Source organism: Gigantopelta aegis, chromosome 14 (genome assembly GCF_016097555.1).
Source record: "Gigantopelta aegis isolate Gae_Host chromosome 14, Gae_host_genome, whole genome shotgun sequence".
NCBI classification, from domain to species: Eukaryota; Metazoa; Mollusca; class Gastropoda; order Neomphalida; family Peltospiridae; genus Gigantopelta; species Gigantopelta aegis.
In genome coordinates this window covers 23,706,348-23,733,133 of record NC_054712.1, presented here as the reverse complement: position 1 = coordinate 23,733,133, position 26,786 = coordinate 23,706,348, and the positions used below count along the sequence as shown (strand labels likewise).

The 26,786-nt window shown below is 35.0% G+C and overlaps 1 protein-coding gene across 4 annotated transcripts in view; it reads right to left on the bottom strand.

Annotated features, from left to right (window-relative positions):
• The window catches only part of LOC121389502 (TOX high mobility group box family member 4-B-like), a 116,676-nt gene that overhangs the window by 23,354 nt on the left and 66,536 nt on the right, over positions 1-26,786 (bottom strand). For 3 of the 4 annotated variants that reach the window (XM_041521156.1, XM_041521154.1, XM_041521155.1), the window contains one exon: positions 21,339-21,410. In XM_041521156.1, the coding sequence (XP_041377090.1) occupies positions 21,339-21,386 (48 nt within the window). In that variant the 5' untranslated portion in view covers positions 21,387-21,410. Of the gene's footprint in view, positions 1-12,720; positions 12,972-21,338; positions 21,411-26,786 lie in introns of those variants that run through there. The other variant, XM_041521157.1, reaches the window with a different exon arrangement.

The following is a 26,786-nucleotide window of genomic DNA, read 5'->3' as shown; positions in this document are numbered from 1 at the left end:
TAGCAATAATACTCCTAAAAGTTAAAATGATGATGTTGAAAGTAGTTCTTTGTATATTATTAATTTTTAATGTGCAAAACTATTCCATCTTATTATTATAAAAATAACAATACAAAAAGCTAAAATGATGTTGCTAAAAATAGTTCTTTGCATGATGATGTCATTAATTTTTAATGTATAAACTATTCCAACTTATTATATAAGACATAATAATCCAAAATACATAGAGAAGAAACAGTTCTTTGATGATGTCATTAATTTTTAATGTGTAACATCACAATTCTATTTTTGTTTGTTTTAATCATGAAAAAGAGATTCCATGATTTAATTAATAATTAATTATTGCAATAGACTGGTGCATGTGGATACCTTTTGTAGAATTTGAGCTTTTAAAAAATCCAAACATTATTGATAAATATATAAATAAACAAACAAGAGGCCCATGAGCTTAAACGTCACCTGAGTAAATGTCTGGAAAGTTCTTTTTATATCGTCTTTTTTTTTTTATGTCTAGATTTATTAACAGATACCCTCTGAAGACAAGACAATGGTATAAGACTACATTTAGTCAAAGTGGTAACAATACTATATGTATTGCCAAGATACAGAGCTATTTTTACATTAGTTATGATCAGCAAAGGAATGTATTGAAAGTTACTTATTTTTTAATTTCCAGTTGACTGTTTTGATTATTAAAAACCATTTTGAAGACAATTTTTATTTTAAAAATAAGAAATAAATGATTGCTATTTAAGAATTGTTTTGTTTTGTTGTTTAGATACTGTAGGTGATGAGGCATTCAAACTATGTGGAGATACTAGTGTGGAAAAAGGTAAAGCTATAAAAGAAAACAATTCATTTCATTAATGTTTCATATTATGTGGATTGTAGGGCACGTATATTCAAAGTAATCTTAGCCTACGGAATCGTAAAACCATCATAGAATAGAACAGAAATATTTTATTTAATGATGCACATTTTATTTATGGTTATATGGTGTCAGACATATGGTTAAGAACTACACAGGTTATGAGAGAGGAAACCTGCTGTCGCCACTTCATGGGCTACTCTTTTCGATTAGTAGCTAGGGATCTTTTATTTCCACCATCCCACAGACAGGATAGTACATACCACGGTGTAAGCTATGATGTCACTATGGTGTGTGCTGCAGTGAAGTCACAGCCTACGATGGTTTTACGATTTCCTAGCGCTAAGATAGCTTCAAAAATCCCTAGCCAGGATATATATATATATATATAACTACTTACTGTCTTTAAGATATTGGCTTTACCCTGTTCAGGTCGAATGATAAATGCCGCTCGGCAGTTTTGAAACATTCACCATTCTAACCTCCGCAGGATAAAGCCATATGATATCTTAAGACAGTAACCAATTATTCTCTATTTGTAGTTCAATCAACTGGTAGAAAGGTGCCAGGAAGCCATGCTAGAAAAACAATCATTGGATAATTGGTCTCATCGTTCAGGAGGTAGATGGCATTGCTACCTTCTCAAGAAATAATATCAATCAGCTGAGAGAAGGAGTGACGTCATGGTACAAAAATAAATTTGGTGAATTTTAAAATAATTATATGAATTAATCAAATACAAGTACAGGATAAATTAATCAAGAAAATCTAATTTCAAACTCAGTGAACAAAAAGGAATTATTGATAAAAAAAAAGAACACTTGAATATTTTGCTGGAAGAGGGGATAATTGTGTGTGTGACTGACAAGATATTCTACTAAAGATCCATCCCCACAGTAGTCAACGAAGGAAGGAATGAAATGGTTTATTTAACGACGCACTCAACAAATCTTATTTACGGTTATATGGCGTCGGACATATTGTTAAGGACCACACAAATATTGAGGGAGGAAACCCACTGTTGCCACTTCATGGGCTACTCTTTTCGATTAGCAGCAAGGGATCTTTTATGTGCACTACCCCATAGACAGGATAGCACATACCACGGCCTTTGATGTACCAGTCGTGGTGCACTGGCTGGAAGTTGTCAATGAATATTGAATATGTCCTTTAAGACAAGTTGTACTCTTAGTCCAGGTGTGCACCAAGATGGATTCTGCAGCATTATGTTTGCCGCTAATGGGCAATTACAGTATGAAGCCCATTTATAATCTGCTTTAGGCTTGTATATTTTTAGGTAAAAATCAATTTGCCATCTGCTAAACCAAACAGAACAGAGTAGAGATTTATTGCCAATCAAGATGCCCTTTCAAAGCAGAACAATCAGTTATAATTATAATATGCATGTGAATGATTTTGTAGGTCATGTTTTTTAAATTGTGAGTTGTAAGTACATATATGATCAAGAGGCTGAACAGCTAAAACTAACAGAGGGAAACTGAAACACTTTAATCGAGATATCTGAGAATTTTAGTGCATGATGAAGATGATGAAATTTTAGTGCATGATGAAGAAAGAAAAAAAGAAATGTTTTATTTAACGACGCACTCAACACATTTAATTATGGTTATATGGCGTCAGACATATGGTTAAGGACCACACAGATACTGAGAGAGAAAACCCGCTGTCGCCACTTCATGGGCTACTTTTTTCGATTAGCAGCAAGGGATATTTTATATGCACCATCCCACAGACAGGGTAGTACATACCACAGCCGTTAATATACCAACCGTGACGCACTGGCTGGAACGAGAAATAGCCCAATGGGCCCACAGGTGGGGATTGATCCCACACCAACCGTGCATAGAGCGAGCGCTGTACCACTGGGCTACGTCCCGCCCCTGCATGATGAAGACGACCCAGTGTTATGAAATGATCTTAGCCCCAAAATCACCCTGAAGACATGACTACCTTATGCACTTAAGGTGATCTTAGACTAAGATATTTAGTTACTGCAATAAAAACCAATGCAAAAAATTAGACCGGTATGCTAATGGTAAAAAGAGCAACTTATGTGGTGTCAGCACATTCTTGCTTTTAAATGCCAAAAGATCCAAAGTTGAATTACTGTATATTCCATTCCTGACAGCTGATGATTAAAGCGATGAATCAAATGTAACAGATAAATCAACTTACAATGAGGGGATTCGAACCAAAGATCCAGTGTGTAAGAGTACAACACTCCACCAACTAACAAAGCAGGAATATTCTCATACACTGCCAGTGGCAGCATGTGTTACCTCACAACCACAACAGGGAACACTGTGTTCAGTATTGTATCATGATATGCTGTGCCAATTTCAGAGATCACAACATAATTCTAAAATACTAAATATAAAATACTCAATTTTCAACTATTGCTTATCAAAATGTTAAAATAACAAATATTCGTTGCACAAACATATATATTCCATCTGTCTATCTAGAACAGAAATGGTTACAGGTAGAACGGGAAAACTCCTCAATGATATAAAGTTGCCCACTGTCCTCTTTTAAATTCAAAAATGAAAATGAAATTGGACAAAAAAGTAAATAATTTTTAAAATTTCAATCACGAAAACATGCACCCCCACCCCACCCTCAACAACTGCTTTAATTAATTAATTTTTTTGAATCAAAGAACAAGAACAAGTAACAATTTTTATATAGCACTAAAATTTCTGTAATTCTGGTGAAAAAATATGACTTTCATATCTCTGCAAATCTGTGCACCAACTGAACATGGATCTGAGGTGACGGGAGGTCAACCTAGCATGCCAGTGAGCCACTACGACCTCCATTGATTGTTGTCGGCGCGGCGACAGGTCATTCGGGTAATGACGACTGGTGCAGCTAACAACACTAATTTCCCTGAAAGGGTCAGCTCGGGATTAGTTGCTGCTGGAGTACCTGCTCCTAGTGCATATCAATCAAATGATAATTGTAACTGGTTGAACAAACCAACAGACCACGACCTCTAACAGTCCCCGTTTTGTGTGACCATGGCCTTAAATAGCACAGCTTGCTTTTAACTTGATTTTTGTGCTTATATATTCAATGAAGGTTGAAGCATGTTGTCATGGGCCCCCATTTTAGGAAGTGCTGTTAGCACTAAAATCACCTTGAGGGCATGACTACCTTATGCACTTAAGATGATCTTAGACTAAGATCATGTAAAAGAGGGCCCTTGACCTTAAAAAAAAATCACTGTTTAAATTGTAACTTCATTTTTGGTGTGTCTGGGGCGCTTATATCCAGTTAAGGTTCAAGCATGCTGTCCAGGATATAGATCTAATTTATCTGGGCTGTCTGATCAAGACAGAGGTTCATGGTTCATTGTTAGTGATTGGTGAGAAAGAAGTTGATGTCATGGTTGTTAAAACACACTTTGATTTGAAACTTGTATCTGGATTCAAATTCAGTACCAATAAGACTTACATGTAAGTGTGTCAGAAAAAAAGCAGCTGTACAGATGGAAGCATGCAGGAATAAGACTAAGTTAAATCAAATATATATTTACCGTTAAACTTGTTATTAAAGATTGTCTTAAACAAGATGGCAAAAATATAGTTGTCAAATGTATAAACATGCTAATATGGGTGTCCACCGACAGAAACACTTGTTAATACAGACAGCTGAACTCAAAGGAATTATAAAAGTACTGTTGTTAAATGCTAATGTGTGTGTCCAGTGACAGACAAATTTGCAGCCACAATAAAGTCTGTCCAATTGTGGAAAAAACAACAACAAAAAGTCACATTTTAAATATATATGTATCTTCAAATCTGCCAGAAAAGTGAACCAGATGGAAATGAAAAACTACAGGTGGCAAAGGCAGCGATGATTATGGATGATCATGATCATTACTGTAATGTGACAATTTCACGATGCTGTCCAACTAAGGTTCATCACACTGTTACTTGTACAATCTGGGCTATGAGTTAATGCACATGAAAGATAAAACCCATTAATGACATGTTTTATCTGTACTTTTCCATATAACATAGTTTTTGACATATATGTACCAGTCACGAATCAACCAAAGATCCACCGATGTTGATGTGACCTATCTCACCTTGTTAGACAGAATTTTTTTTTTTTTTTTTTTTTTTTTTAAATGCAAAACTGCTACAAGTCCTGAATCCTGAATACAATTAAGACAATTACAATTTCCTCTTTTTGTTTGTTTATCCCTAAAACAAGAAAATACTAGGCTTGTATTTAGTATCATCTGCAGACAAAACAACCGTATCATCATATCAAATAATAAGATGAGATTTAAATCCTTAAGCTTATAGTCAGGATATAAATTCATTGTAAGATCATAATCTAGACCATGAACACAAAATGGATACAAAATTGGTGACAGAATTTCTCCCTGCATTAATCCAATATCACTGTTTTAAAAATCAAGGTTTGATAGCTTGATTTGCTGTGGTGCCTACACAATTTTACTGAACTTACATCAATGCACAGTACCTCTTATGTACTGACATCAAAAGCAATTACTGCTTTGCCTTTTGAAGATGAATTTTAAAACCGGTATTATTCATTAATTCATTAATTTATTTATTCATTAAAAAAAAAAGTAATAAAATAAAAAGATTACTTACAATGCAAAGCTGTAATTTTGACAGTTTAATTCCAGATATGTTTTATTCAGCTGGGTTCAACACAGAAACACAATTTTATTATCCATAATCAGATAATGTTCCATTATTTATGACCTATGTGGATACTTAATTCAAACACATCTGCCCGATTAATGGGGTTGAAACACAGTTTTATGGGGCTGTCCTGTGCCTTAATTCTTGGAAGATAAACAAAACCTGCCCATGAACTAGCTGTCATACCATCGATTATTTTCAACCCATCAGTTTTTGCTTTTGTTTTAAGGATGACTTCATACTCCAGTTATAAAGCAGCTGAAATATTCAGAACCTAGAGAAATCAAATGGATTAATTTTGATCTGTAATCTAGACAATAGTTTTATCAGTTCCAGTTTGTTTGGAAAGGATTGTTTGTTTAATGACAAGCAAAATACAATGTTTAATATGCAACTATTGGGTGGGCTGTATATATCTCTGCACAATGCAGAGTTGAATGGGCATTTGGCAAAATAGTGGTTGATTCCATGCATCTCTATCTAGTGCCTCGTCTATAGGAGGACAGCCACTCCCAAGGAGACCCTTAACTGAAGATTTCATCCCTCTTGCATTGCCAAAAAGAGGACTGTCACTTTCAGACTATTTTACTCAATCAAAACTAGCACCAGAGAGAACTCGATACAATACGTCTCAGCATGTTGTGCCCACAATGAGTTCACTCATATTAAAAATGTGCCCAGATTAAGTATAAACATGTTGACTGCTAACTCAATTCACTTCACATTATTGCAATGAACGAACTCACTTTGTTCAGGACAAACAAAAATACAATTGCTGTGCCAAAATTAGTGAGATTAAAGCCCTTGGATGTTTAGTATATAATAATAATAATTCCTCACACAAATTGGCACTTAATACATGCAATCTTCACCCTCATGGTTCAACGTATCCTGGTTCTTATCAAAGTGACCCACTAGAGGACCCTAAAATATCTGTGTTCTTAACCAGATGACCCTACAGCAAAGATATACAATTTTCCAAAAATATCTTGATTTTTATCAATACAATCCTCATGGAACTGATATACATGTCCAAAAAATAGCTAAGTTTTTATCAAAGTGACCCACTAGGAAATGGTACGTTTATGTCCACCACAACTGCCCATGATGTCTATGGTATTATTCCAAAGGAACTAAAGAAGCTGTTTTTAAAGGCAATATAGTCCTGTTACTTTCTTATGTTAAAATGAAATCACAATTACTTTTTATTTTAAAATGAAGAAACTATTTTTATTATTATATTAAAATCAAGTTGAATTTCTTTTTCATTTTAAAAAGAAATAATCTTTACTAAGTTAATATTAAGAATAATTATTTCTCACATTAAGATGAAGTTGAGAGGAATTATCCAAATTATTTCAGCCATCGTATTAAAATAAAATCACAGTTACTTTTTATTATAAAATGAAACAACTTTTTTATTATTATATTAAAATCAAGTCAAATTTGTTTCTCATTTTAAAAAGAAATAATTTTTACTGTGTTAAAATGAAGAATAATTTCTTTCTTATATTAAGATGAAGATGAGAGGGATAACTCTGGTCAACAAAGACACTCTATCCGAATTATTTCAGTCATCATGACTATGTCAAAAGTCAAACCAAGATGAAGACAGATCCGACATCCTCCACACCAGCATAAAAGCAAATCAAGTGAAAACTCATCTTCTGAGAATCACAATAACGGTTAACGAATGGCAAAACAAAGCCAGAAGACACGTTCTCCGAGCAACTCAATAAAACAAGACAAATGGTTTCCGAGAATAAAGTTAAACAAAAATGTTTTCTGAAAGCGTAATCAATCATTTTGACAATGTACCAATCAGAAAAATAAATGGACACATTACGAGTGCCTCAAAACATAGCTGGTTTTAATTCGGTGTTCTGGAGAACTCTTTAATATCAAAAAGCAATCAACAATCATCGGGCTCATCAGAAAAGAAGAGAGAACGGCAGAGAGAAAAAATTGATTGAACACCGGTGCAATAATTCTTTAAGAGGAATCATCAGTCAGTGTAGGAACACATGTTATTAAAACAGTCAAATTAAAAAAGAGAAAAAAAAAAAAGAGAAAGAAGATAAAATAAAAGAGTTTCATTCGATTCTGGCCATTTATTCATCCAGTTTTGATTTAAACATTTATCATGTGAGTTTGCAAAATAACCTGAGAGTGGTCTGTCTGTCTGTCTGTGCATCCATCTGTATCTATGTTCACATGGTGTATGTCTATGTTCACTTGGTGTACCATCATGAACATTTGTTTTTGTTTAACAATACCACAAGAGTACAGTGATTTATTTATCATCGACCACTGGATATCAAACATCTGATATTACTGTCTTTTAGAGAAAACCTGCTATATTTTCCCATTACCAGCAAAGGGTCTTTAATATACACTTTTTCACAGAGGACAGCACAGCACATACCACAGCCTTTGATGGAGGGAGGGGGGGGGGGGGGAGAATCCCAGTCAGAGAATGGGTCCACTGATATGGTTCAATTCTGTGACCAAAGCACCTAAGACCAGCATTGGTCGAGTGCTTGTCTGTGGTGCTTGCATTGTGGGATTGAACCATCTCAGTGAACCCAACCTCAGATTTTTTTTTTACTCCAGTCCAACCATTGCCACACAATTAGTATATCAATGGTTGTGGTATGTGTTATTCCTATCTGTGGCTGACTGTATATAAAAGATCCCTTGCTGATAACAGAAAACTGTAGCAGGTTTCCTCTCTACTTAAAGACTATGTGTCAAAATTACCTAATGTCGGACATCCAATAACCAGTGTTTTATAAATCAATTTGCTTTAAGGATGTCGGTTAAACAAAAAAAACCTATAACTTTATTTTACAAACTACTTTCTTTTTCTTTCTATCACTGTCCTAAAACCAGCTACATGGACCACTCAAATCCAGACAAAGTTAAAAGTTTGGTTTGTTTAACAACACCACTTGAGCACATTGATTTATTAATCATCGGCTATTGGCTGTCAAACATTTGATAATTTTGATAGATAGTCTTAATATGAGAGGAAACCTGTTACATTTGTACATTGATTTATTAATCATCGGCTATTGGATGCCAAACATTTGGTAATTTTGACACATAGTCTTAAAGTGCTGTGCCAGATGTATGATGTATTGAGCTATATCAATCAAGATATTATTTAATATGATTAGAAAATTAAAAAAAAAAATGTAAAAAAATTATATACCGGTATATTTTCCATTTAAAAATATTCCCCTGAAAAACAGAACCAGCTGAATTCGTTTCGGGAATTTCCGTAAGATTTGATCCGTGACGTCACGAAGGGAACTTCTTTCGATAGTCAGCGCCATTGTTCATTGCTTCGTTTGTGTTTATTATGGTTAAACGGCGTGTTGTTGGCGGCTGTAGCAATACAAAAGCCGATAAATTTAGTCTTCACGCATTTCCTAGTAATGTTGCTGTGAGAAAGCTGTGTGTGAATTTGATTAAAACAACGTGGAAATACTGGACAGGAAGAAAATGCCGGAGACCGTTGCGACAGCAGACACTTTAGTTTCGATTCGTCCAAACTGGCTTGTCGGCTTTAGCGAGATATGGGAATACCATGTGTTATGGCTTTTAAAAAAGATGCTGTACCAACAATTTTTCTGCGACACAAAACAAATGACAACAAGCCGACGCCATCCACACTGAAATGACCTTGGGGTGCATATCGTCAATGTCCCAAATTGCGTTATGCTTTCAACTCCGGTCAATTTGTTTTCTCATGCACGGTTCGTGCAATCGTCGAGATCCGATTTGTTGTTGTTTGCATCTCGTTCATTTGTGAGATTTTTCTTTATAGTTCGAGAACATTAAAACAATAAAGTCAGAGAAGTAAGTATCTATAGCCTAGTCCGTCCCATCCTACTAAAATGTAGGTTTTTTTTTTTTTTTTTTTTTTTTTTTTTAAAGAACAAAAAAGAAGCTAATTTTGTATGCATCTTAGAAAACAATCTGCTCAGAAATAAATGACTTGTAAATTCCATAGCATGAAAAAAGGCGTTCCCTGTAAAACAGACTATAAATACATTAAATTAATTTTATTATACCTCCCACAGAGAAAACCTTTTTTCATACTATGGAATGTGCTATAAGTTATTTATTTCTGAGCAGACTGTTTTCACAACTGCACACAAAAAAATTGTATTGTTTTGTTATTTCCAAAACACTTTTTTTACGTCAAACTAAACTGAAATTATTCACACAAAAAAGCATCTTCCTAGATGGATGGGACGGGCTAAAAGTCGTTTTTGTTTATTTTTAAAAATTAAAATAAGTTATTTATTTCTGAGCAGACTGTTTTTACAACTGCACACAAAAAATAGTATTGTTTTGTTATTTCCAAAACACTTTTACTTCTTTTTTTTACGTCAAACTAAACTAAAATTATTCACCAAAAAACCCCATCTTCATGGATGGGACGGACTAAAAGTCGTTTTTGTTTATTTCTTAAAATTACCGATATCGGGTCCACTTGACTCGTAGAATTCAAGTTATTTATCGTCTTTTCTACTACATCACAAGTATTAGAACATACAGTGTAGTAAAATAATTTGCACGAAAAGCTAAAGAACAAAACAAGAATAAAACTTGTAAATTAGTGGTAAGCTGTCTCCACGACCATTTTCATCGTCATCTGTCAGGCCGGTGGTTCGTCGGAAGATGTTCCAGGTTCAAACTGATAAGGCATTATTTGTTGTGTTGCACAAATATTAGTCCAGTCGTCATTACTACACTATTCATCATCGAATGAAGAATCGCATGATCAAGCTTGGCAGTCGCTGTCGGTCCCACTTTCGCTTGCGCTGAAAGTCATCTCGTGGTAGGTTTCTGTGAAGCGCGTTCCCTTCGTGATGTCACGGCTATTTACAGGCAAATGTTTTTACCGAGAATTTTACTCGGTCGTTTCCGGCAGTGTTCTACGGCAGTGATGTTTTAATACTTTTATGGGGCATTTTCGTAATTATTGACTTACATATCGGTGTAAAATATTATTGCAATGAATTAAGAAAGCATTTAATTGTTGAATTTGAAATTTTAGTGTATGGTCTGGCACAGCACTTTAAGTAGAGAGGGAACCTGCTACATTTGTCCATTAGTAGCAAGGGATCTTTTATATGCACCACCCCACAGACAAGATAGCACATACCACAACCATTGATATACCAGTTGTGATGCACTGGCTGGAATGAGAAACAGCCCAGTGGGCCCACAACGTGGATCTATCCTAAACCGATAGTGTATCAAGCGAGTGCTTTACCAATGGGCTACGTCCTGCCCTCCAATCCAGACAAAGAAACCCTCATACATGTATATCCACGTAAGACGTTTATCATCACTCTGCCACCTTGATAAGCTGTCTATTAGAAAGCTTTTAGAAAAACATTTATCCTACAGATGGCATTATTAGTTAATGGGGCAGAACGGACATCAGAAAGGTGCTAACAAGTTCAGTTCAAAGATCTCTATATACCCCATTTAGTCGAAATGTAGACAACAGTTAAATGGACCATTTTATGTTAGCACATCAACTTTAAAAATAACAATTATTAAAGTATAGATTTTTGTTTTGCTTGTGGAAAGAATATTTGTTTCCAAAAAACATTCACTTAAAATTTAAAGTTGTTTTGATAAAGAAATACCTTACAATAGAGTTTTAATGGGATTACCTCCAACATCTGGAATATGTACACTGTGTTGTACACAAGTCCCATTTAAATGCAGGTAATTCAAGAACGGAAATTACAGTCCATTACAGGGCAAGGAGATGTATGCATTACTTGTATTTGATCTTTATGTATACATACAAGTGATACCCACTTATCAATATAATGGGTACTGCTTACAAGTTTATAGCTTTAGCCTCATTAAACCAACATCAAAATGAACTAAATTTAGTTATTCATTTTGAAGGAAAGAAATTGAAATATCAGAGATAACTATAATGTACAATGTACATGTCAAACACAGTGTGAAAAGTGAAAAAAATAAACTCCAGGTTTTTTATTTAGAAGTGAATGTAAAATAAAAAATAAACCATATATATATATATATATAGACTGCAAAGAACCTCAAAAGCAAGTAATTAAAAAATCATTTAAAAAATCAATCATTGGATACTTAAAACTATTGCAGGAACTTTTGTCAAATATGTAAACTTGTATAATATATATATATATATATATATATATATATATATATATATATATATATATATATATATATATATATATATATATATATATATATATATACATACGTGTACATTATATATAATATTCCAATAATACAAACAAGTCTGCGCAGAACAAATTAAAAACATAATTAAATTCACCTGCTAAAGATCAATACTTGTTACCTATGCAGAGAAATACAAGTTTATACAATAAAAGATAAATTCAGAACAAGGTAACACATTTTAATACCTTACTTATGCCTTGTAATAAGTTGTATACACAGTCATACACAGTCATACAATAACACACACAGGCAAAAATTGGCAACAGATGACAATATCTAAAAACATGTACATTATACACAAGTGAATAAAATATCACAATAAATGAAAGAAGGAAATGTTTTATTTAATGCTGCACTAAAAATATTATATTTACAGTTATATGGCGTTGGACATATGGTTAAGGACCACACAGATATTGAGAAAGGAAACCCGCTGTCGCCACTTCATGGGCTACTCTTTTCGATTTGCAGCAAAGGATCTTTTATATGCACCATCCCACAGACAGGATAGCACATACCACGGCCTTTCGTATACCAGTTGTGGTGCACTGGCTGGAACGAGAAATAGCCAATGGGCCCACTGACATGGATCGATCCCACACTGACTGCGCATCAAGCGAGCCCTTTTCCACTAGGCTACGTCCAGCTCATACAATAATGGAAGAACAAAGTAAAGAATTACAATAAATTCTGACATGTATGTTCACACATTCATCCAGTAACACATGAAGGCAGAACAAGTTAACTAATTATATTGCATGTACCTGTAAACAACACAAGCACACACAGTAACATAAAGGAAGAACAACTTTACACGGTAACAACTTAATCAATCACACCTGTAAATCTTCGTATGCGTGACTTAAATGCACTCACCAACTCCATAATGAATTATCTCTACAACACAGAAACCATGGTCCAGTAAGGTCCAGCAAGGGTCATCATCATCCACTTATTTCTAAGTGGCCAGCGACAACAAGTCAAAACCTATTGACCCATGTCCAGTGTGTGTCCAGCCCTATTTCTGCTGTCCCTGAATCCAGCCTCAGCTTCTCTGCCTATTTCTCTGCTTAGCTTAGTGTGTCACAACGGAACCCCAGCCGAATCAGCCACTGACACACAGCCGGATCTTTTCCCTGACAAAAGTACAAGTGACAAGTCGCAGTGTACCGCACAGTGTCCGACAGGTGTTATAGCTATCACCTCAGAAAGTGAGGCCTTGCAAGGGTTCCCAAGTTTTGGATCTGGCTGGTACAAGATGTGACAAGTGCTATCGTGTCTGTGGGATGGTGTATATATAAAAAAAAGAGCCCTTGCTACTACCCGTAATAGAAAAATGTAGTGGGTTTCCTCTCTATTATGCTGGAATCACAAAATGTTTGACATCCAATAGTCAATGATTAATAAATAAATGTGCTCTGGTTGTGTCGTTAAAACCAACACTATTAAAGGAAAAATTTAACAGGTTTCCTCTCTAATATCATGTCAGAATGAGTTTTCTCTTTAATATTATGTCAAATCACCAAACGTTTGATATCCAGTTGCCAGTGATTAATAAATCAATGTGCTCTAGTGGTGTCATTAAACAAAACAAACTTTAAAACTTTAACTTTAAGATGTGAAAAGAAAAGGAATGTCTGATGATACCTCAGCACATTATTTTAGTCAGTGGTCGTTCATGTGTGAGACGACGTCACACTTGATGCATGTTTGGTCTTTTATTTGGCATGTGTAAGGGCTCACTGACACCGGATGCGGCATGTGTGTGCGATGCTGCTAAAATATCTTTAAAACATTAGTTTCAATGACAGTGTTAACAATTAATTTGGTGCAATCCATGTATGCATTTTCAAAACACTTGTGGACAGCTGCAACTGTAAAACAAATGCCTGCATGCATCTGATATGCAGAACAAATGTGATACTTTAAAACACCACAAATTATAGCAAACGTGGGTGATAAATACAGTGAAACACCTCTAAACTGGACACTCAGTAGACCAAGCAAAAGGTCAAGTTGTAAGAGATATCTGGTTTAGAGTGGTTATATTCTGTACTGATATTTAAAAAGATACCATATTTAGTAGACGAGTCAAAATGATTACCCGCTGAGTGAAGTCTAAGTTTGTCTACCTACAAATCAATACATATTTTAAAAATGCATGGCAAGTCTGATGCACTTTGAGTGTTCAATACAAGTTAAAGGGGCATTCTCATTATGAGATAAGTCTCACCCACTTGTACTGTGAGAACACCTAAATCTGAACAACTTTGGTCTTAGACGTTCTGATTTATGTAGGGCTGACAAATCGCACAAGACAAGTCGATGTGACAGATCGCATAATGAGAACGCCCCTTAACCTTCTGACTACTGCAGGCGAGATATCTCGCCCGACGTCACGTCAGTCGATATACTGTGCATTCCCCAATTCATATTTCCCGCTGTTTTGCACACGAAACTCACCGGAAATGGAAATATAATTAAAGAAAAAAGATTTTTTTTCAAAATGGTGGCTTTTATTTTGATTTTTTCAATTGAAAATACCTTGAAATTTTGAGTTCAAAAAGTGGTTTTCGGCAAGTATTTTCGCTTGACAACAATGGCGGCATGTCGCGGTCATTTTCAGGGATCGATAGCTGATTGTGACAGCTAATTTGATAATAAATTTGATCGTTTTACCAACAACGAAAATTACCAAATATTGCAATATGAATCTTAGTTCGGGTTTAAAAAAAAAATTCTGGTCAGAAAACCACTGTTATCGGGAATAATGGACATAAATACTGGACAGCTGGCCACAAATGCCCGTAAGTAAACACAACTTTTTCGATTTTTTGCCTAATTTTAATCACCATTAGCCAATCTAAAATAATAAAAATTACAAAAAAAGACACGAAAATAATACTTACCGATTAATATATGAACTTTATTTCATGTTTTTATAAAACATTTAAGTGAATATATGTGAGTAAAAATTATAAACTTGTACCCACTCAACGTGGTTTTTGTTAAAAATTAATCCAGTAGTCTAAAGGTTAATATATCATCTTGTACTTAGCATATGTAAGCATGATAAATGCACACCTCTTATACAGTTTTTGAAACACAGCTCTCTTTTGATACATTTAATATATATAATCATTGCAGCCAGAACACAGCTAGTGTAAATGGTCCGAATGCGTGCGGAATCTGTCACAGACACAAGAGTCGAACTGCACGCAAGAACCGGAACAAGTGTAAATGAGCCCTAACAGGAAGGGTTTGCTTGTTTTATTGGTGATGGTCAACACTTCGAGGTCATGACTGGTTAGGTACTGGGTGTGTATTCCAGGACCAAGTCCGGCAACCATTTATCATGACAACCTCAAGCAATGAGCGGAACGTTTCCTTACTGACACCCCAGCACATTCTTAAACCACAGCTATCTGGCGTCTTAACATAGTGATTCTTATAACACTAGGTCTTGACAGAGAGGAAGTCCTCTACCGCCCATCCACCCCATACTATAGGCTACCCCTACAGAACAGCAGCAACAATATTTTATTCATTCCTTTTTCCAGACGAGGGCAGGACGTAGCCCAGTGGTAAAGCGCTCGCTCGATGCACGTTCGGTCTGGGATTCGATCCCCGTCCATGGGCCCATTGGACTATTTCTTGCTCCAGTCAGTGTTCCACGACTGGCATATCAAAGACTGTGGTATGTACTATCCTGTCTGTGGGATGGTACATATAAAAGATCCCTTGCTGCTAATCGAAAAGAGTAGCCCATGAAGTGGCGACAGCGGGTTTCTTCTCTCAATATCTGTGTGGTCCTTAACCATATGTCTGACGCCATATAACAGTAAATATAATGTGTTGAGTGTGTTGATAAATAAAACATTTCCTTCCTTCCCTTTTTCCAGACAGGGCAATGTATACCACAGTACTAAGACACTGGTTTGGATAGCAGGAACAAAACAAAACATGGGCTTCACCAAAAGAAAGGGACAGACCCTAGTTTCAGCCCATGAAAATGCACACTAAGTTTAGTTAATCTACAAACCTGTAACACATTTGAATAAATTTACAATTGAGTGAAACATGAGTTTGTGACTTTGAAATGGTGAAATACCCTCTAAAAATAGACTAAAACTCGACTCCATAACTGTTACTTTTCAGACGCACATGCATTTTTTAAACATATGACAAATGCATTTTGTCATATTAAAAACACCAGGATCACCAAAAACACTTTGAATGTATGGAAATGGATAATATAAACAATAAAATCTAAGTAAAGTGTCATTTCAGTTATCAAAAACAGCTCTAATAGTCAAAAATATGCCGTAGTGTTTAAAAACTAGGGTATGTCCCTTTAAAGTTTATACTGTTTAACACCACCACTAGAGCACATTCATGTATTAGTCTCCTACCGGTCCAACCATAGGGGACTATAGGCTTTGTCTCCATCCTTCTGTTTGTCCATCCGTCTGTTCGTCTGTGCCAAATATATTAATGAGAGCTCTTCGATTGGAATATTAAAAATTGTAGTATGTGCTGTCTGCGGAAAATAGATTCAAAAGATCCCTTGCTGCTAATGGAAAAAATGTGGTAGTGTTTTCACTAAATTTCAGTGTCAGAATTATCAAATGTTTAACATCCAACAGCCATGAATAATTAATCAATGGCCTCTAGTGGTGTCATTAAACAAACAGTCTTTTTATATATCTATTTTATTGTATAGGTTAAAATTTGCATGCACCAAAATAGAGGAAGCTTTATGTAGATATAACTGTTCACTTGCACTATTTATAATTTTATTAAAAAAAAAAAACCCTCAAAAACAAACAAACAATGAATGAATGAACGAATGAAAGTTGTATGACACCCCAGCATGAAAAATACAAACAAACAATCAATCAATAAAATAACAAAAACAAACCCAAAACAAACTGAAACAAACAAAACAAAACATTTTTAAAAAACTCTGGAATATGATAAAATACAGAGATAGCAGAAAGTTTCGGTTACAGAAGTCAATAAATGAACTAGTTTGTGTGTGAGTATCAATTTATCACCTGCCTCGAGACAGCTGGCCTCATGCACACAACTTTTACTGCAAGTCGCATTGTCTGAGCCTCTAGGTTATTGCACAAGGCAAAATGTCATAGTACACAAAGAGTTTTCAAACCACAACACAGACAGATATCTTCTGGATATGACAGTACAACAGTCCTTGTTAGAAACACATAAGATTTAAAATGCTGACAGGACTGTGCCTAGTGGGTGGACGGGAAGGGGGCAGTTGTCATCCCCCACCCCCCTTTTTAGTTTAAGAGTGCCCTTTTTAGTTCAGAAGTGCCCTTTTTGCCTACCTAGAGAAGACCCACATTATATAGTGTTATGATTCTTTGTTTAATAAAAGTAAGTTCAATGCAAGTCTTTAGTATAGTTCAGATATTTCTGTGCATTCTAATTCCAATATAATGAAACAAGAATTTGAGATAAATTCAGCAAATAAATTTTTTCCTGTCATTTCCAGAATTATTCAAATTATCCACATTTTCATGAATGTCCCCTCCCCCCACACTCTCCCCATTTAAGTTTTATTTATCAATTAGCGATATATAGAATAAGAAAAAGAAACAACACATTACTACCACATGCATTATATGCCACCATATACATTATATGCCACCACATACATTATATGCTACCATACATTATATGCCACCACATACATTATATGCTACCATACATTATATGCCACTACATACATTATATGCTACCATACATTATATGCCACCACATACATTATATGCTACCATACATTATATGCCACCACATACATTATATGCCACTACATACATTATATGCCACTACATACATTATATGCTACCACATACATTATATGCCACTACATACATTATATGCCACTACATACATTATATGCCACCACATACATTATATGCCACTACATACATTATATGCCACCACATACATTATATGCTACCATACATTATATGCCACCACACATATTATATGCTACCACATACATTATATGCTACCACATACATTATATGCCACCACATACATTATATGCCACTACATACATTATATGCTACCATATATTATATGCCACTACATACATTATATGCTACCACACATATTATATGCTACCACATACATTATATGCTACAACATACATTATATGCCACCACATACATTATATGCCACCACATACATTATATGCTACCACATACATTATATGCTACCACATACATTATATCTTTTTATTAACAGCAAGGAAGCTGTGTATGTATATATATATATATATATATATATATTCTTTTTCCAGACAGGGACCACATATTAAATATATGTAGACAGGCTGTAACTCATTTCTTTTCAATTAAAAATCCACAAAAAAATGCATTAAAAAGGGTTGCAACAAAATGGGTTAGCTGAATACAAATTTACTTTTAAAGTATTTAGTAATATCCATTCATTTCTCAATAGTCTAACATTAATTTCAACTCCACATGATGCAATGTGTTGAAATGTCCCTTTCATAGGGAGATAACATTGTTCATTTACATCAATAGTTATTTTTATTATTATTCAGATTTCTCCTTTACAAACCAGATTTTTAAAAAGTCCTATGGTATTAATATAAATTCACTTGCAGAACATAAAAAAAGAGCTATGGAACAAAATTGCTTTAAACCAATAATAAATATTAGTTGCATTACCATAGCTATTACCATTAAAAAAGTAATTTATGTGTCAGTAAATAATAAAAATGTCAATTAAAAAAAAAAAAAGATGATTAAATGGTTTTAAATAATGGAGTATCACTATCACATACATTACCATTATGGTTATTATAAAATGTTATTTTAAATAGAAAGAAATATCCACAAATTATCTGGCTTTGAATAATAAACTATTACTTACATTACTGCCATCCGTATTGCAAAATGCTATTTGGGTGTGAGTGTAGGTAATAAAATGACTGCATTTCCTTCAATATTAACCTGTGCACAGAGCAATGAACAGGAGCAAGTTCTTCTCCATTTGCCACCTGTCAGATGGGCCAAAGAATAGGTTCTCTCCCCTTTTGTGCTTCTTCAATTATTAATTACGGGCACAATGGGCACACGTTAGCTTTTAAAACGAATAAAGAGCACATATTGATTATTTTGATGGCAGTCTCCCAATATAGTGCTGCTTATTCTTTTGTTATTACGGAAAATATTTTTGCAAAATCTTGATAACTATTTTGTGAAAAGAAATGTAAAATTACAAAATGGCTTCAAAACTGCATGTTGATAACAATTTTCAGATGCCGTCTGCTGCAACAATAACAATAGAAAATTTGTATCAAACATATGCAAATTAGCTATTGTGCCATGATGGAATCAGTTTTAATTGACATGCACGGTAAATTAAGAGTTTTCCGGAGCACGTTAGCCATATGCTGTTCAGATAATAACTTTTGTAAGCTCATCACTAGCAGTACTTAATTTTATAGCCACTTTATAGATATTTGTCCTCATTCATTCTTCGGTATCCAAAGAATCATATCTAAAATCAGCAATATTGAAAGCTCAGTTTTTAATCATTGTAAACTATATGTAAAGGTCGACTTCATGCTCTTTCTCAATAGTGTTCCACAACATCAAAGTTGGTTTTGTTTAATGACATCACTAGAGCACATTAACTAATAACCTTCTGATGTGAGGAATATCAACTCAAAACCTGGAATATATCAATCTGCTGTCACAGAGTTATCAAATAATTGGTACTTCTGATGTTGACTTAGTCTTCTGAGGAAACCTGCTACATTTTTTCAGCAAAGGATCTTTTATTTGCACTTTCCTACAGACAGGGCAGCATATACCATGACCTTTGATATACCAGTCCTGGGACAGTTTGGAATGCTGTGAGAAAGTGAGCATAATAGATCCCTTGGAAGAAAATGCTCACTAAGACTGTATCCATTAATGAAGGGTGTGTGTGTATGTGTAGATCCTGTAGCCTCAGATAAAAACTTTAATACTAAGCTACGTGTAACATCCTAATCCCATCCTGAACTAGAAATAAAAGACATTGTTATATTTCCAAGTAGGAGGTTATATTATGCATCTTTCTTAAGCAATGCAATTAATCTGTAAAATACAGCCAATGTAAAGTTACAAAAGTCAGTGAAATATGTCCGTTGCCCACACATTTTGTCCATTGCCCACACATTTTGTCCGTTACCCACACATTTTGCCCACAGAAATGTTTAGCACTATATTCTATCACCATGACATCACCATTTGAATTTGTTCATTTTTAAATGTTATAAAAAGACTGGTTTTCTATTACACACATGCAACCACATATATATTTACACTGCTTTAAAAACACCTGCATTTAAGAAAAAAACAGGCTTTGTAAATTTGGCCCTATTTATTTAACAAATGCAGTGGACTGGCAAACTACAGGCAGCTGATAGGTATAAATGCCCATCAATCATCTAAATTTTTTGTTTTGTTTAGCGACACCAATCAATGGCTATTGGATATCAAACATTTGATAATTTTGACAATCTTAGAAAGGAAACCCGCTACAATTTTCCATTAGTAGTAAGGGATTTTTTTATATGCACCATCCCACAGACAGGATAGTACATACCACGGCAGTTGATATACCAGTCGTGGTGCACTGGCTGGAATGAGAAATAGCCCAATGAGTCTGCCGACGGGGATTGATCCTAGATCGACCGTGCATCAAGCAAGAGCTTTACCACTGTGCTATGTCACGACCATCATCTGAATATGTGCCCTGCACCAAACCACTGGCCGTACCAGAGGCGGGGCCCTTGTGGGGAGGAGGGACATGCCTGAACCTTGAATGGACGTGGGCATACTGAATATGTGCCCTGCACCAAACCACTGGCCGTACCAGAGGCGGGGCCCTTGTGGGGAGGAGGGACATGCCTGAACCTTGAATGGACGTGGGCATACTGAATATGTGCCCTGCACCAAACCACTGGCCGTACCAGAGGCTGGGCCCTTGTGGGGAGGAGGGACATGCCTGAACCTTGAATGGACGTGGGCATACTGAATATGTGCCCTGCACCAAACCACTGGCCGTACCAGAGGCTGGGCCCTTGTGGGGAGGAGGGACATGCCTGAACCTTGAATGGACGTGGGCATACTGAATTTGTTTGGATTAAGAAAAGAATAGGAAGGACGTGCTTTATTTAACGATGCACTCAACACATTTTATTTATGGTTATATGGCTAAGAATGGTTAAGAGCCACACAGATATTGAGCGATGAAACCCGCTGTCGCCACTTCATGGGCTACTCTTTTCAATTAGCAGCAAGGATTCTTTTATATGCACCATCCCAGACAGGATAGTACATACCACAGCCTTTGTTACACCAGTTGTGGAGCACTGGTTGGAACAAGAAATAGCCCAATGGCTCCACCAACGGGGAAGAAAAGAATAATATACTCACATCGTCATTAGCTGAAAAGTTTTCTCTTCCTGACTGTCCTGTAGACATATCAAAGATGCTGCTACTATAGTTCTGGAAAGAAAGAAAGAAAGAAGAAACGTTTTATTTACAGACACACTCAACACATTCTTATTTATGGATATATATACGTGTGTATGGAACCTGAAACCAAATGAAAGGAATGTTTGTTTAATGACACCTCAGCACATTTTAAACTATGGCTATTTGGTGCCTAACATATATGGAAAATGTGACACTAGGTAGTGAGGAAACCCACTGTCTACACATAGGTTATTCCTTGTATAGGCATGGGACCTTTTATAGGCACTTTGCCCATGGAGAATAGTATACATCACAGACTTTGATGAAATACATATATAGTTATGTTCATCAAAGGTAACAGATCAATGGTTGGAATGGGGAAAACCCATTGAAATCAGACCACAATTTTCTCTTTCAATTATTAACCTGATCAACAAATGATTTTTTCTTAATTCTTATGTGATAAATATCAACTCAAAACCTGGAACATGTCAAGATAAAGATATAAAGATATCTAAAATTAGTCTTTATTTTGTCATGTCATTTTTTACCTTGCCTCCAGTCTGCACAGCGAAACTAGGTTGTTAAGGGAGCATGAGGCCCAGTGCTGAACAGATGGCCCATAAAAAGATTTGATGAACATGATGGAGACTTTCACACAGCTAATTATGACAAAATGACCCTTTGGGCCCTTCATCAAAGCGATTAAAACTGTCAAACGACTGGTAATTTCTTTATTATGCAATTGCCTGCATTTCAAATGCAAGCACAGATCGGCAATTGGCATCAGAATATGGTCAGCCGACCCAACCGTGTCTGTTGAAATGATCTCCAATAAACTCTGAAGGAAATGGAATTTGATTCATTTCAATATTTGATTAAGTAATTTTCAAAACAATCACTAAGAAAAGTTAAGTGAAAATAATATATGATGGAAATAAACCTAATAATATATTACAGTAGTACATGTAATATGTTACACGTCATGAAACATTGATTAGAATAAGAAAACCCCAAAACCAAACCTAATAGCTTTGGATGGTTCCATCTTTCTATTTTCTTATTGGAGGTCTATTTACCATACGCCAAGCACCATATGTGTTTTAAGTGTCAGGTGTTATTAACATGTGATGGCCATTTTAGTACTTTTATCCCACACACCTCTCTACAAGACATCAAAGGAACCCGCTGAATGAAATGATGCCCTTGTGAAAAATGTTCATTTGGGTCATCAAAGAAAATTAAAAGTACTCTTTCCACTTGATAGCCCTATTCTCATTTTATTGATTTATTTGATTTATAGTCAACCAGGCACGGGGATGGCTGGTCAAATAGTAGATGATAGACAGAAGACTCAGCTCAAGCAGTATTAGCAGGGTTTCATATAAATTCATGGAAATAAAAAGGGGCATCATCGATTTGATGGCATTTTGGGCTCTTTGAAAAGCAAGTCCAGGTCATACAAAATTATTAACTTTAGCTTCTGTAGAATACTACAACAAACAGCTTTAGTGTTTTAAATGTGCTGAGAATTCATTACACACACCTTTCTTTCCTTTTCTTTGGTCAAATCAATGATATTATAGTTCTAAACATAAGGATTTTGTCCATCATCATATCATTTTATGGACAAGGTGCATATATATATATATATATATATATATATATATATATATATATATATATATATTTTTTTTTTTTTTTTTTTTTTTTTTTTTTTGGTAATGATGGACAAAACAGGTAAAATCATCTTAATTTACTGCTCTATAATAACCTGAAACTCTAACGTTAAGCTAAATGTAAAAAATTATGTTGTTGCTGCAAGTGCCATAAAAAAAAAAGTAACACCTACATGCATATCTCACCTTTTTACTTTATAAAGTTGATAGAAAAATAAAGGATAGCTAAAATAATTTTAAAAAATCACATGTATGGTCTGGAAGACCAAACAACGGAGCAGAACCTATCAAGGATTGAGAGAGTCTGAGTGACCCATTGAGACTCCCATACACACCAAACTCTATGGTGACAGAGGAAAATTGGAAAAGATAACTCATTTTGTTCTACTGGCTTAGCTTGTGAAAGGGAAGAAGGAAGTTAAAACTAAAGTTTGTTTTGTCTAACAACACCACTAGAGCACTCTGATTTTATTAATCATCCTCTATTGGATGTCAAAAAGAAGAAGAAGAAGAAGAAGAGAAGAAGAAGAAAAAGAGAAAAAAAGAAGAAATAAAAATCATCAACACTTTTACAGCAGTATTGTTACCAATCAAAAGAAGAGAAGTGACGTGATTTATTACTGTCACTTTTTACCGACAGCCAAGGCTTTAAGTTTAATAAGACCGCATCGTTTTCGACCCACTCTAAGAATACAAGATGAGCAAATTACAATTTATCAAAAGTATTTGTTTTGAAAACTGCCACGGTGATTGATCGCTTTATTATTGTAACACCATTAATTACATCCTCAGAGCGCCACTCTGACATATCCGATTGTCAATTCGGTTATTGATCTCCTAATGATGTGATCGGTAAACCCAACACTTGCAGCTCATCTTTCAGCAAACACATATATGACTCTACATTCAGTTTTAAAGCATCAGGGAGGATCCAATATTCATCATGGGGGAGGGGTCTCTATGTGATGGACAAATCCAGGAGAAAAGAAGTGGGTTATATATTTACATTCATGTGATCGGTAAACCCGACAATTGCAGCTCATCTTTTGTCAAACACATACACAATTCTATAGTCAAGTTTTTAAATATCAGCTAGGGCTGATCTAGAAATAATCATGGAGGAGGAGACTCCGTATGAAAGACAAATCCAAGAGGAAAAGGGTGGGCTTTAGTGATTGATAAACACCAAACTTGCAATTCATCTTTCATCAAGCACGTACACAACTCTACATTTAGTTTTTTAGTTTTTGTGTATTAGGGCTGTTCTAGAAATTATTACAGGGAGGGGTTGTAGGTAAAGAGGTCAGTAAAAGCAACACTTGCAGATTAATAGAATCTATCACCATTGTGAGGTATAGATACGGCTATTCCAACCGGAGGGACAAAATGTTTTTTTGTGAGAACCTCAGCCCTTACAAAAACATTTTGTCCCAAGGGTTGGAATTGCCGTATCTATACCTCACAACGATTGATTCTTTTTCTTGCCCATTTAATTACAGTAACAAAACATTAATTGTGTAAGCTATGGTCTGTTTATTGTAGAACGATTCGTATACATTTCACCAGCAAACTCATTTAATCATACGCATAAAAATATAGTCCACCTTATGCAACGACATAAATATGTAATGTTCAACTTACCAATAAATATAAAGTTGAAAATATTAATTTGTTAAAATATTTTAAAGCAATGATACAACGTGAAATGGCAAACAGAATTTTGAAAACCACAAGTTATGACGTCAATCGTCGTAAAAAGATGAGTTATGACGTCATGCGTATGTAGAAATCGTCTAGCCCTCGGGTCAGACAGATTTATCTAGCCCTAGGGTCAGACAGATTTTTCTAGCACAGTGCAAAAGCTGGATAACCCTGTCCAGTGGGCAAGAACATCTTTTCTTCTTCAGTATAGTATAATGATGAACGCTACATTCCGTTTTTAAGCATCAGAAAACCCATGAAAGGTGTGCTGTCCATCAAACAAAAATTGGGAGCTGGGGGGGGGGGGGGGGGGGGGGGTGAGGAAGGAAGGAAAAAAAGCTGCAAAAATATATATTGCTAAATCATATTTGTAGTGAGATGTATCATTTTACGGTACCATATTGTAGGATTCTGATGAAATGATATGAATGTACCAAGTTACCATGGTAACAGTTACTGATTTAGTAATTAATTGGAATATACAGCTCTTTTAATACAGCCAATTTAAACATGGGTTTTAGGTTTCATGATATATATACATGTAACAACACAATGTAAAGGGCTTTATTGATTTCCATGTCACATACACTGGGTTCATGAGTAATAAATAACGTAACATTCTCAATGGTTTGGTTTCCGTCTAGCTTTTTACGTCATATAGAAACCAAACCCAGTTTTTAAGGTACACTTTTTATCAATAAAACATTATGCAACCGACATTATTGAACACTACATAAGCATATTTCTCTCCCCATCCCTACCCCCACCCCAAATTTGCTGCAGTGACATACTGTATACCAGATTAATATTGCGATGTGTTTTTCTCTCACAAATATGCAGTTTAGCACATGGGGTGATGTGTGGAATTTATGAACGACTTGGAAAATAGTGTGTGCATATAAATTTTGCGATTTGAGGTTGAGTGTGATTGACTCGAAATTTAAAAAGTGTCCCCGCCCCCTCCCCTCAGTTTACCGGTCATCACCTATGTGCAGTCAATTGTGTGTTTTTAAATCACTGACACATGTTCAGTCTTCTGGCTTAGAAAACTCAATGAAGTTTGTGTGGGTATTTTTGCATGGTTGTTACCAAGCAACAGTACTTCCTAAAAATAGCTGTCATGTAGCTCTCTTGATATTTTCCTATTTTTCACAGAATATTATCTGACATAAAAATTGTACTGAAAGACTTGTAAAAAGTGAAAGGTGGAGTGTAATGGTTAGGCCAATAACAATCAATAACTGGTTGCTAGTCAATTCGTACCATGGTCATTTTGTACCATAGTCATTTCCTACCTAATTTCGTCATTTCCTACCTTAGTTATTTCGTACCATGGTCATTTCGTACAATTGCAAAAAGTCATTTCATACCATCACTGGATCTCATTTTGTACCATAACATAAAAATTAAATTTATCGATCTTGCATTATATCTCCCCAATATATGATAATATTGTGATTGCAAAATAATGTTTTATATATTTATTTATTGCATTTAGAAACTTTCTTGCTCTGATGTACTGTTTTTGTCCTTTTTTTCTTTCTTTTTTTTACTTTTAACACAAGAAAAAAGGTTGGAATTTTAAAAAGTAATAAATTTAGAGAAAACATTGTTTCCTTTATTCAGTTTAACCATTAACCTTACACCTAACTGAACCTTAAATGGCTATACATGTACCGGGTATGCACAAACATCAGTTTGAATGAATGAATGTTTTCAAATATCATGATCACCAACATATATGCACTATCCAATAATCTCTGTCCTGGATAATTAAACATTCAGATAACTGAAGTATGTGCCCAGAATAGTATGCTTGAACCTAACTGGATGTAAGCACAAAAGAACAACATTGAAATCATAAAGGGATAGAGCTGGAGTGTACAAATGAAACAATATTTTATATATAATGTAAATGTTGGCAGTGGTTTACAAATGAATTTAAACTGTCAACACACATGTATTTTTAGGGGATGATAATAAAGGGAGAAAATATCATTCATGATGATATACTTATAGTGCATCC